The sequence below is a fragment of the Cuculus canorus genome, chromosome 4 (assembly GCF_017976375.1).
Source record: "Cuculus canorus isolate bCucCan1 chromosome 4, bCucCan1.pri, whole genome shotgun sequence".
Lineage (NCBI taxonomy): Eukaryota > Metazoa > Chordata > Aves > Cuculiformes > Cuculidae > Cuculus > Cuculus canorus.
Genome location: NC_071404.1, coordinates 71,522,318 through 71,535,532, shown reverse-complemented (window position 1 = coordinate 71,535,532; position 13,215 = coordinate 71,522,318). Strand labels below are relative to the sequence as shown.

At 36.6% G+C, this 13,215-nt stretch overlaps 1 protein-coding gene across 4 annotated transcripts in view; it reads left to right on the top strand.

Annotated features, from left to right (window-relative positions):
- Positions 1-12,412, top strand: part of INTU (inturned planar cell polarity protein) — a 77,669-nt gene extending 65,257 nt beyond the window's left edge. For 2 of the 4 annotated variants that reach the window (XM_054064713.1, XM_054064715.1), the window contains exons 9-16: positions 1,116-1,169; positions 2,586-2,648; positions 3,910-4,131; positions 4,695-5,117; positions 5,647-5,744; positions 6,287-6,476; positions 9,412-9,569; positions 11,578-12,412. In XM_054064713.1, the coding sequence (XP_053920688.1) occupies positions 1,116-1,169; positions 2,586-2,648; positions 3,910-4,131; positions 4,695-5,117; positions 5,647-5,744; positions 6,287-6,476; positions 9,412-9,569; positions 11,578-11,689 (1,320 nt within the window). In that variant the 3' untranslated portion in view covers positions 11,690-12,412. Of the gene's footprint in view, positions 1-1,115; positions 1,170-2,585; positions 2,649-3,909; positions 4,132-4,694; positions 5,118-5,646; positions 5,745-6,286; positions 6,477-9,411; positions 9,570-11,577 lie in introns of those variants that run through there. The other 2 variants (XM_054064716.1, XR_008449578.1) reach the window with 2 other exon arrangements.
- The last annotated feature ends 803 nt before the right edge of the window (positions 12,413-13,215 follow it).

The window sequence follows — 13,215 nt, the reverse complement described above, 5'->3', positions numbered from 1 at the left end:
GATACCTTTTTTCCTGGTACTATTTGATGATCAAGATTTTTTTTTTTCCTCTATGCTTTCCTCTTTTCTCTCAAGCTTCTGTAGAGAGACTCTTTTGCACTTTGATCTCTAGTTTAGCTTGCAGGTTGTTTCTTTCTTGCAAAACTGTAGGTTTTGAAGGGATTTAGGGAACAAAGTTGTTTATATTTATGGTATGGACATCACTTTCCAAAACTGTCTTAGATCATCCACATTTTCCAGAAAAAAATTGTTGTTGGAGAAGATGAAATTTCCAGTTAAGTTCTGGTGAAGATCTTTGCATTCTGTAAGGAATATAAAAGTAAAAATGTCAGTGCTTTGTGTGGCAGAAAGCCGTTTAAATTTTAACTGGGGAAAAGCTGAGAGACTGAGTAGTTGTTGACTGCCAACAGCCTTGCTGACATTTCTCTGTTTGAAGAGCTGGCTGCCCTTATTTGAAGTACAGCCTGCTAATACAGCCCAAGAAGTTTGTAATGATGGGGTTTAAGTTCTTTTCATTAAATAGCACATTTATGTCATGAACTTCAATGACTTGTACCATGTTCTTTAAAGGAAAGTATTTTCAGTGAAACTTCAATTAACCAACAGCTCCTACAGTCAGAAAAATAAGCAAGCTTAAAGCAGTTTCAGTAGAACAAAGATAATGTGTGAGAAAGTTTTAGTGATTTCCATAGAGACAAAAACTAAACCCATTGTGAAAAAGATTTTTCTAATAACTCAGTTGGATACAATAGCTTGCCAGATTTCAGAGTTGGCTCCAGCCTTCAAGGGGTCGTCTCTAGACCTCATGTTGTAAAGCATGCTGAAAGCAAGAGTGACATCTCCTTTATACCAAACAGTGGGCTCAAGAGGCACACAAGCCAAGAAAAATTACAGTTTCAAAGCGAGAAATACGCAGCCATTAAGAAGAATTTTCATTATTCTTGTGAATGGAGGCATTTCTGGTATTTGATATTGCTACTGAAAAGTATGTGCAAATCTTTGTCCATTCACTTAGAATCCAGATCTTCTGAGACCAGAGAGGTACAGTGAACTATGCTATTATTGCAAGTTAGTGTTGGAAATCTCTATTAAAATGTACTGTTTAAATATTTCAGATGGAAATCGACACAGCGCTGAGTGATCTGGAAGCAGCTGACTTTGCAGAGCTGGTAAACATTTTATTTTTGTTGTTTGCATTGCACAGTATCTCTTTGCTTTGGTGTCATCTTCAGTAGTTCAAAAAAGCATTAATTGCAAACTCATCCACTTTTTCTAATCAAGTGAGAGTCAAAACAGAGGTACACTGTATTATTCTAGTTTTAAAATAACTCAATTATAACCATTCTGTTTATCCTCAATTTCTCCCCATGGTTAACTTCATAATCATGTTATAATCCTGTAGGACTAGTCACTGAAAATCTATGATTTGCTGTAATTTAAGTCCATGGGATGTCTACAAGGGCACTCTAATTCCAACATAGCTGCTGTTGAGTTTCTTTCTTCATACAGATAACTGTCTCCCTCCCAGGCAATTGTGAATAAACCTGAAAACTTCTGTGGAACACCAAGAATTTAATTTCCCAGTTTACAGAAAGCATTTATAAGTCATACAGAATACTGGTAAAGGAGAAGATAGCAATTTACTGAAGAATCACTTGCTGTGCGTGCTCTTTACTCCATTTTATAGGACAGTAAGGTGTAAATATATTGAAACTTCAGTTTTATTTTCTAATGAAAGAGCTTTCTTCAGCTCCTGTTCCAGAACGGTTATTTTAAACTTATGTTCTTTATGCTCAATTATAACATACCTATAAAGATAACTTGTTTGATCACATATTTAGCATAACAATTTTGGACATTTTCTTAATTATGAAAGATACTTAACATTTTTTAAAGCCAAAAATACAAGGTAGGCAGACATATAGTCCATCTTGCAAAAGAATTTTAAAAAAGAATCGCTGTACTAAACAACCTGGGTGATTATTTACAGAAAGCAGAGCTTATAGGTTATTATTTATTTGCACAGAAATTGATTGCACCAACTTAGTTTAAAATACAGTATATCCACTTAAAGACAATGTCACTAATCTGAGAATACTGGGCGTCTAAATTAAAGGATCAGTTACTGGGTATCTGTTGGGTAAAATGTCAACTATTGGAAACAATGCTTTTAACTTGGAAGTTTAACTCTAGGAGGGCCTCTGGTGTCAGTAGTTATGCTTCAGCCACTTTGCTGTTTAGGCCTCTGAGAATCAGCATATCCTAACAAAAAAAAAGGTATGGACAGAATAGAACTAAATAGGGAGTCTTTAATTCCAACATAGCTGTTGTTAAGTTTCTTTCTTCATACAGAGCTGAAAATTTTTAGAGAAAGCCTTAGTGACACAAGAATCAATAATAGAGGCTAAAAACTCGGTATTTCACTTTGCAGTTCAGTATTAACTGCTGTGCTATTAATAATACATGGTCAAAAATGAAAGTATTAAATAAGATATTGATTGCAATTGACTGGAAATAGTTGTGTTGCATTTGATAAATAAAAATTCTGAAATAATAATTATCCCATGCTTTTTTTTTCCCCACAGTCTGAAGATTATTATGACATGAGAAGATTATATGTGATTATGGGCTCTTGTCTTTTCTACAAGGTAGTATTAGTGATTAAGGCCTAAAGATTAGGAAAATATGTCTGGAAATCTAAACCAGGCATGGAGTAGTTGTTTTCAGAACTTCACAAATATATATTAAAAAAAGGGATGATTATTTTATATGGTATTTCTTTGAGTATATAGCTCAAACACCGTATCAGAGAAAAATTATGTCAGGAAGACGTAGCTCATGGAATCATGGAATCATACACTGGTTTGCGTTGGAAGGGACCTTAAAGATCATCCAGTTCCACCCCCCTGCCATGGGCAGGGGGACCTCCCACTAGATCAGGGTGCTCAAGGACTCATCCAGCCTGGCCTTGAACACCTTCAGGGATGGGGCATTCCGTGGGCACCCTGAACCAGTGCCTCACCACCCTATAGTACTGATGATGTATTATATCATCAGTAAGAACAAAATACTTGTTTGAACCTCTCTCACTTGAATTTTGCTGCATATAATCCAAGGACTGGAGAGAAACAGTAATAAGAGAATATTGGGAGTCAGTTCAAGTCAGGCTGTATGATGTTCCAGTAGGAATTTTTTTGTTCATTGCTTTTTTAAATAAAGAGAACAGGTGATCTATCTTTAATCTGTCTCTAAGTCAAAGACTTAAGAAACTGGATCAACAGCTTTTTCACTTAGGCCTCACTTGTATATTTCTGTATTAAAGGTAGACAGTGGATTCAACAGTACAAAAAAAGAGGAAGATAACAGCCTTTGCTTTAAGGAAACTTACACTTACAAGGATTTTGTCATGCAAATGTTCTTTATGCTGGTAGTGTTACGAGAATAGATTGCTAGCTCAAATGGAACTGCGAACCATCTACCATGACAGTGCTTTAACTGTAATGTCCTTAGTGCTAGAAACACTGTTGTAGTATGTATTTTCTTGGGGAATTGCTTTAATTCCAGTGAAAACTCAGTATTTTTGGTAGGCAGGAAAAGAGAATTAAAGCACCTTAACTCTGTAGCTGTTTTGCAAGCCTTTAAAGGCATGCATTTCCTAGCTTGCTTTTAATAACTTGCATGTATGCTGATGTTTTATTTGTTTATATTTCAGTGCTTTGATTCTTTAGATGTGGTGCAAAAGCTCAGTGTTATCTGTTGTACAACTGTGTACTAAAAAGACAGTTTCTGGCCAGAAAACTTACAGTGCATGTGGAGCATGGATATCTCTATATGAAAAGTACTCTTAACTGATAAGTGATGGTGTTGTATTTCTTACTGAATGCACTTCCTTTTCTGTGTTTAATTAAGGGTTACTTGATTGGTAATCACTTGCCAAAGGAAGATCTTGTTGATATAGGTTTATATTGTCGGCACTATTGTCTGTTACCCTTGGCAGCAGAACAGAAGATTGGTCAGTTAGTGATATGGCGGGAAGTATTTCCACATCATCATATCCAGCCATGTGAAGTTTCAAGTTTTACAGGATACAAGGAACCTGAAGCAAGATACTTTTTACTGATAGTGGGTTTGGTGAGTTAACATTTCCACTCTGCCCTTTCTCTGATGCTCTACTTTGCTGTCGTGTGTTGTCGACTGCCAAGATCAAAACTTACCATGCACTTTATTTAGTAATTTTACAAAATTATTTCATATTATAAGATATACTCATGGGATATAATCTCTCAGACAGCAGCATTATTTATATGTTTGAAAAGGTTGCAAGTTTAAGTATAATTTTGCATTCTTTTTATGCCATTTCACTTTGGTTGAAGATGTTTTTACTTCTGTGATCTCAAAACTTGCATTAGTGCGATGTCCAACTCGCTTCAGAAATGTGGGTTGTTTTTTTTTAATGTGGACTTTTTAATGTGGACTTTTTAAAGTACTTAAGTGATAGCTTGATGAACTTAAATAACATAACAGCTATCCTTGGACATGACTTGACTAGAAAAAAATCAAGAACTCCTCTGGAGATGAGAAGGGAGTGTAATACAGTGCTGTGTTTCGCCTAAGTATCAGATGAGATATAAATATAATAGAGCACATAGTGTGTATTAAACCAAAGGCTAATGTTGGTACCTCCGTGTTTACAGAGACACTTTATGCTGTGTGTCCTGCTGGAGGCAGGAGGCTGTGCATCAAAAGCTATTGGGAATCCAGGACCAGACTGTATATACGTAGACCAGGTCAAAGCCACTATACTTCATCTGGAAGGAATAGATGCCAGCATAGAGGAAAGGCTAGATTCTCCTTCCATCCCACCTTTATCTTGTGCTGACTGGTTTCTTCCTGGAACACGTGACAAACTGGAGAGCTTGACCACCTCACCCATCCTAAGCAAGCTACAAAATACTTCCAAATCCATAACCACTCCAACAAGCAAAAGGACCCTGTTTGGCGACTCTTCCTTAACGACACGTAAGCCAAGCCCTACAAGAAACAGCAGAGGACCTGACCACAGTGATGAAGGTGCTGCAGAAGGTGAAAGCAGTAATCCACAACCTGTAGCAGATCAGGTCTGAGAACAAAGACAAAGAGAATTGATGAGGTTCTGGTGGGCCTGGGGGAGGTGGCAATTCTTTTCAGACGTCTTAGCTAAAGTAACTTTTAAAATAAAGCATACTAGAAAAAAAATAAATCAAAAAGCCCCTGCATTCAGTAGAAAATACTTCTGTTGCCTTGGGAAGCTTTGGATCAGCCTCACAGCAGGCACTTTTTAATGTTATCATAGCTTCTAAATATTTGTGTTTTCACGTGACTACAGTGAGCACAGCTGCACTGGAATCAGCAGAAATAACTGGAGAATATCCTCATAATGGTATAAGCAGAAGTTATCAGAACAAATTGCTGTGCAGTTGTACAGTTGTTTTTAATCCATTTTAGTCTAAAACAGGTTATAGTATACATTTATTTAAGTTGATGGAACCGTTTGGGCCTTTTAAAAAATGCTATATTATGTCCTTCTAAGTAGGTGATTTGTCGGTTTGATTCTGTTCTTTTATGAGCTATTCTCCCTGTTAGTTCATCTATCTGTTTGTTTTTCAGGCCACTAGAAAAAAACATACCCTACCAAATCCATTTCATTTAGGAAACCTCAAAAAGAACCTTTCAGAGAAAGATACAGAGCTTCTTAATGCTATCAAGTAAGAAATCTAGTTTTTATTCAGCATCTCATTTTTAAGGTCATACTTGGAACTTTTTTTGAATCTGCCCAGGTCACACAAGTTCTTGTGTAATTTTATTCTAACCAAAACTTTGCTATGCAAGGATTTTCAAAAGTGAAGAGAGCTGTTTCTCAAGAATATGTCAGTAGAATGTGTGCAGTTGTCACACATACATGTGACCTTGGAAGTGCAATTAAAAAGATATTTTGGACCGCACACATACCTTGTGCCTCCCTAGTATCTCTAGGTAGGTGTACAAAAGACAAAGAAGCCATGATCTTCCTAATTCCCAATTGTTGCTTGTGACAGCATGCTCTGCTCTGGCATTTTGTTTGAGCTCTGAAGAAAACTTTCCTTCCCCTGCCCCCTTATTTCTAGAAATAGAAACCTTTTGGATGTCTGTATCCATTTTTTTACTCTATTGTAGTTAGCAGAAAAACAATTCTGTCTTTAAGTATATGTTGTTTAACTGAAACTTATTTCAAAGTTATTAAAATATTAAATGTATTCTATTTTTGAAGGTTGACATCTGGTCCTGAGAACACTCTCTTCCACTATCTATCTTTGGAAACAATGCAAGGAATCTTTATTACTCCAACTCACAAAGAAGTAGAACAGCTTGGTGGCTCCATCCACCCTCAGTTAATTGAGAATTTCTATAGATGCTGTCTTTCAATTCGTTCTGTCTTTCAGAAGTCCATGAGGAAAGAGGTATGAAGCTTTGTTTTCTGTTTTTCTATTTACATTCTTAACTCAGTATTTCAAGATGGTTTTCACTTCATTATTTAAATAGTTGACTAGCAGGCATGTTTGCACGTGTGGTTGTTTTTAAAGCTCCTGATTCTGTTATGGGCAGGTTCTTTCTCTGAGAATCTAACCAAGTATGCATGCAGTTATAGCTCACTCTCCCACCAAAAAAGCCCTCAAAATAAATACTTCATCTCCCTAGTATAGTATTTTCTTACTGTGTTTCATATTAGGACTCATAGTATCTGAGCAAAAAGTTCAAGAACTGTAAGTAACAAGAGGAGGGAGGGTTTAGTCAATTTAATGCTGGGAAAAGATTTCAGATTTGAAGCAAATGGAAATTTAGGCCCTCTTTTTTCACAGAATATGTTTGATGTGAGCAGTGACAGCGCAGTCTCCCCTTGCTGTGCTGTCAGTGCGTCTGAACAGTGAGCAAAGAGAGCCTCTGATGGCGAGAAGGTTGTTTATTTGTAGCATCTCTGCTCTCTGTACTACCCAAGATTGATTATGCATTTGCCATTCAATAATGTCTGTAATTGTTTGTTCACATGGATATCTGCCTGGAAGACAACTGGCTAGAATCGTAGAATCATGGAATAGTTTGGGTTGGAAGGGACCTTAAAGCCCATTGAGTTCTAAACCCCTGCCATGGGCAGGGACACCTCCCACTGCACCAGGTTGCTCAAGGCCCCCCCCCATCCAGACTGATCTTGAACACCTCCAGGATGACTTCTCTAGACAGTCCTTTCTTGGATTTTAGACTAGGTGGGATGCCAGAATAAGTAAGGCTTTTTCCTTATACAAAGATATTGATTCAAGCCTTGCTGTAGACTTGGGCTGAAGCCTGATCCCAGCTGCCAGAGCTTTACGTGTGCCATTGGTATTTAGGTTAGACTTAAAAATGGACAGATCTGACATCACCAACTTTGCGTTTGATTAAAAAATTTTCTGTACTCCAAATTACCTTTCTGGAGTAAGATGGTAGTAGTAACATAGGAACCTAAACAATAGGTACAAGAATAAATTTATGAGATACTCTATTCAGATGAGACATTTTGTGTTCAGTGCACACTTTATTTTGCTAAAATCTGATTTGTTAACTGCACAGTTGATTTTTATTGACATGAACCAAATGTGAGTAACGTTTAATCTCTACTAGTTCAGCGACCTGTTTAGTCCTTTTGGAAAAGCGAAATAATTATATTATTTCTCTATAAACCTAAGTGGAATACTGTGTACCAGTTGCAATTTTTAGATGCTAAAGCGACAATTGAAGTGAATTAAATTAGAAATGGGAAATAGCAGTATAATTTTTATTAATGTTTTCTTGAAGTTACCAAAGAAATCACTTCTCATTAGACCAATCTGCCTTGTAAATCATCTAGGAATTTTTAAGTGTTAGAAAAATAGGTTAATTTGGTGGATTGTTCCACCAGCTTCCTATGACACTGGGCTTAGTAACATGTTGGCAATGTGTCAGGTATTTTAGGCATTTTTGTTTGGACACATGGAAACACAATAGCAATCAGAGAGGATACACAAGTATTTCTTATCATCAAATTGCCTTTGGTTACAACTGTTAAATAGACAGTTTATAGTTCAAACCCAAAAAAAAATTAATAAAGAAACCATTCAACCATTAGGCGTAGCTCATAAAGAGTGAGAAATTCACACTTGAAAGTCAAAACTTCTGCTTTGGCCACAGCTACCTCAGCACATGCTTTTCTGGCTTCTTCCGACGTGAGTACAGTAGGCAGCAGCTGGGTTCATTCTGCTCTAAAAATCAGAAATAATTGATGAACAAACTTACTCTTTTACAGAACTTTGGAGTAGTTTTTGTGTGTTGACTACAACAATTAATGCTGAAATTGGCAGGCTCTGTTATGGCATGAGGATAAAAGAATGAACAGAAGATTTCCTGTTCATAGTGCATGACAAAAACATCAAATATAGAAATGTACTATTATACTGCTTGTTCTTTATATTGTTATAGTTGAGAGTCAGAGAATTGCACCAATAATTCAAAATTATTGTAAACTGATCAATAGTTAATTTTGCCTCAATTTTTGAGGACCAAAAATTCATAATATGACTTGCAAATGTTTACATAAATATTAAATAAATTTGAAGTCAAGCAAAAATAAGCTCTGTAGACTTAAACCCTGAAATATACATCACTGTATGTAATACAGAGAAAGATACCACAGCTTTATTGGACTCACAGGACTGCTGAGCACCAAGACAGAGCAAAAGGAGAAAAGTAGGTTTTGTGCATGGAATTTGATCCTTACCAAACGGGTAGGTGAGGAGTGCGGTTAGAAATAACTGCAATGCCCTCAAGGTTTATTCAAAAGCTCATACAAAACATAGCACTAAAAACTCAACAAAACACAAAAATGTCTTTATTTTCTATACATCTTATCCACTCGTACTGAGCAAGAGCAAGAAAACGCTCTGAGCAAAGTGCTTCAGCTGTTTATTTACAGAATGCAATTCTTGCTCTGAACAAGTTTATTCAATAGATTTTTACTATCACAGTTCCTAATTAAGGAGGCACACAAAGAAAGAAAGAAAGAAAGATGATAGCTTTAGCTGTTGTAACATACTTTTCTAAAGAATCTGTGTTATCTCAGAGGTCTTTTTAGACATCGTTCAGCCAGAAGGAAAAAGATCTAAAAAGGGAGCATGTGCTTGCCTCCAGGTTCTCTAACAATGGAAAAGCCTGTAGATGCCAAAGTAACAAAACTGTGGAGGAAAGAATCATGTAATTAAGGTAGCTCTATCTTTTAAATCTGGTTTCTGATGGCAATATCATTCATCAGAGAATCACCCAGTGATTCTCAAGTGTTTATGTAAAAATATTTCATTCTATACTAATACATCACCAATTCCTTTACAGAAAAAGAAAAAAGCAGGCAGAGGGATTTCAGAATTTAGTAAGGAAGCCAAGGAGGACCTAGATGTGGTAAGAGAACATGGAGTTTTGTTTGAGTGCTCTCCTGACAACTGGAATGATCAGAAGAAACCACCGCCAACAATGAGTTACTGGGTTGTGGGGTGAGTTTAAAGACAAATTAATGTCTTCTCTCAGAGTTTTCAATTTTGAGTATGCCGCTGTAACAACACATTTAACATCGCAGAAATGCTCTTGGGTTCTGGAAACTTGCATTAGTGCGATGTCCAACCCGTAGTAAAACATTGTGTGTTAAATCAGGTGAGCTCTGTGGCAGTGTGTTAACACCGCAGAGCCGGCACCCTTTGCTGTGCACATGCTGAGGCATTGCAATTGTACTTCTAATAACCCGTACTTCCTTTGTGCTGCTCACACTCTTTCTGACTTCGCCATTCCCTGCTTTGCAAGTAAATCCAACCTGTCTTGCCTCCATGCAAAACGATGAGTTGGGGACACAGAGACGTAAAGTGAACAAATGTTGGGTTTTTTTAATTGAGAAGATGAAATCAACCAGCCAGTCTGTTTCAAATATTTTGAGGGAGTTTTCCTTCCTCAGTTTCCTTTTAAAGTTCTGCCGCTATCATTGTAAATGGATTGTGATTTGTGTCATGTTTTATACCTGATTTTAAGTCATTTTCTTAATGATGCATACAGTTATTGCTATAAGGCTAAGCCTTATTTGCATGATAGTCATTAAATATTTAAAATAATACGTGTTTTGAAGTAATTAGCACTAGCTGTAATGAGAAAGTAGTATGTATTGTTTCTTCACAGTTGAGAACGTTTCAGAACTTGTAATTGTTCAAGTCCAGGCCAGTAAGCTCTGTTCTGTAGCCACAACTTCTCATATGTTATTCTTTCCTTCATCCGCCATATTTTGTGCTGTCTACATTTTAGCTGAAGTAGGCAGGCAGTCATATTAGGAGTAGTCAGTCAAGAGGATGCTTCCTTCTTTTCTATGTTCATCTTCTGTATTTAGGATTTGTACTAGTTAAATAGGAAGAAAAATGCAAATGCCTGCTTGAATGGAAGCTATGCTTTCACCGTACAATAAATCAGTGTAGTGAAAGGATGAAAGGTGAAAGTAGTGTAAAACTTTCAGCAGGGTGAAAGGATTGTAACTGATTATGCTTGATTAATTCATAACGTTGTTATTTTTTACCAGTTCAACTACTGTGCAAATAGGAAAGCCAGCAAACAGCAAAACAAATTTCTGAATATGGCATAAGAACCTTTTTTCTGATACAATGAAGGAAATGTCATCCACAGGTGATTATATTGGCCAGGAACAATAATGCAGAAATTCTCTAACAGAGCTTTTGTTCAGCTAGTTTGTCTCCAAGTCAGATGTTTAAAAGAGAAAGGAGAAAAACAATTGTTTCCCATCATGAATGTACATAACTGCAATTTGTGTGCTGTCCTTGGGATTGGAAAAATTAACATCCTTAAACATCTAAAAATGTTTGCACTGCTGCTGATAACTTTTAACAATAATTGTTTCTTCTCCACATTATCAAACAATGTGTTAAATCAGGGGCAGTCCATGAGTAGAGTGACATGCTCCTGCTATAATGCTACACACAGTGAGGCACAGGTACTAATAGCTTTCCTATTTCGGTTCTTTCCCTAAAAGAACATATTAGCTTGACACACGGGAATGTACCTGCCCAGATGTATTCAGTTTGAAAACCAGGAAATCTGAGAGTACTGGGGCTTGTTCCCAAGTACCTTGATTGCAGCTTGTAGCCTGGAACTTGGATTACTGCAAACAAACCAGTACCATATATATAGATCCTGAAAACCTGAAGAATTTTTTCCATACATAGTCTTGAGAAAACTAAGCAGAGAATAACTTGATTTAAAAATCTAATGTATTGAAAGAAGCAAGATACAGCAGGAGAGCCACAGAAATTTGCTGTGTTACACAGCACCATCTGACTGAAACTTCAGAGTACAACCAAAATGTATCAAACAGTTGAGAAGAAAAAGCTAACACTTTTTAAATAATAATAATAATAGTAGTAGTAGTAGTAATAATAGTAATAGTAGTGGTGGTGATGGTGATGATGATAATAATAATATCTCTTTTTTTTTTTTTTTTTTTTTCTGCAGGAGGCTCATTCTGCATCCAACACCTCAGGAGTGTTATGTCTGTTTCCATGACTCGGTCACAGAAGCTGTTGTTGAACTGGCCTTTAAACTGTCCTTCGGCTTAGCTACATAGATGAGCTTCCATAACACTGAGCCATCCTGCAGGGTGTTGTCACCTCTTTAAAGTACTTCAGTATAAAGAGAAATTAACTCAGTTGTGGTACCCACCTACAGCGTATCTTTGAAATGCTTTTGAAAAAAATAGATCTGCCTTGTGGTAAGGATGCAGGTAAAACTTCAGTGATGATTCCAATGATCTCATCAATAGAATACTTAAAAGAATTTCAGAGAACCAAAGTTCTTATTTTTATATACTATCATATTTCTTCTCCTGATCCTATTTGTATTACAGGAAAGCATCAAACAGTTTGTACATTCACTGTTGTTCAGTTTACAATACACAATGTACAATGATTAGCAGGTACCTCAAAGTACTCACCAAATATCTGGCAATTCATGATGGGGGGGTGAAAAGGTTTCCAGTTAATTAAAGTTTTTCATCTCTAAGGGTATGAAAAATACTGAGTGTTTTCAGTCTTAACAAAGACAGAAAGAAGTCTTTCACCCAGTTCATGGCATTCGGCCACACAAAAGTAATGGCTTAGCATTTTTGCCAGTATGGTTTCCTGCACACTCGAACACTAAAGAGTGAGTGATATTTTACTTTACTTCATGAGTTTTAACTATAAATAATACTTATATTTGTTAAAACGCAATTTTGAAGACACAAAAGAAGGGGGGGGGGGCAGGAGGGTGATGGTTTTAAGAAGACCTACGCATGGACTCAGCTGTTTTTATACCATAGTTATAATTTCATAATAAAAAAAAATGTATATTTGGCAAAGACCAGTAAAGTGTTATTCTTTTTTTTTTTTCTTAACGTATTTTCTTATTTGTTTCTTTATACGGTATTTGTTTAGCTAGCTCTTCTACAATTTGCAGCTGGATATTGGGAAAAATGTTAGGTTACATCCATGTAAGGCAAAAGAAGGCAAGCTGTTTGCAAAATCTGAAGTCTGCAAAATTCAGCTTTCCTACAAGTTGGTAAAACGTTCGTAACCTACTGACCACCTGCTCCTACAGCTTTCTTTTACCAAAGTTTAGGTTAAAGTGTAAGATTCAAGGGGGCGGGTCTTTCTACACATAGCCAGCGCATTTAGATCTAGTTGTCTGCACAGCATTTCATCATCTTCCATATCAACAGTGCATTTCTTCCCTTTCTGCTGTTTCTACTTGCTTTTCCCAAGTGCTTTTCATACAATGCACGACTAAAGTTGCATTTTAAACAATGGGATCAAGAAGTTCAAGTCTTCAGGGCAGTAAATTCAGTTCCTTAGGCTCTCATGATAAAATCTTTAGATCTTGTTTTCAGTAGTAAATTACACTGTTTAGAGTAGTTCTAAAATAGTCAATCAAATGCCCACTCTCACAAAGTGATTCACAGCTTGTCTTGAATCACTCAACAGTTGTAGTTCCAAGCAGCAGAAGTCTACAGCCTGAAGTTCAAGTATAGGATTGTGGGTTTTGTTAATCAGCCGTGTCTAGAATTTATCGTTCCTAGAAGACAGGAGACAGTATTTCAGTTTGAGACCTACAAAA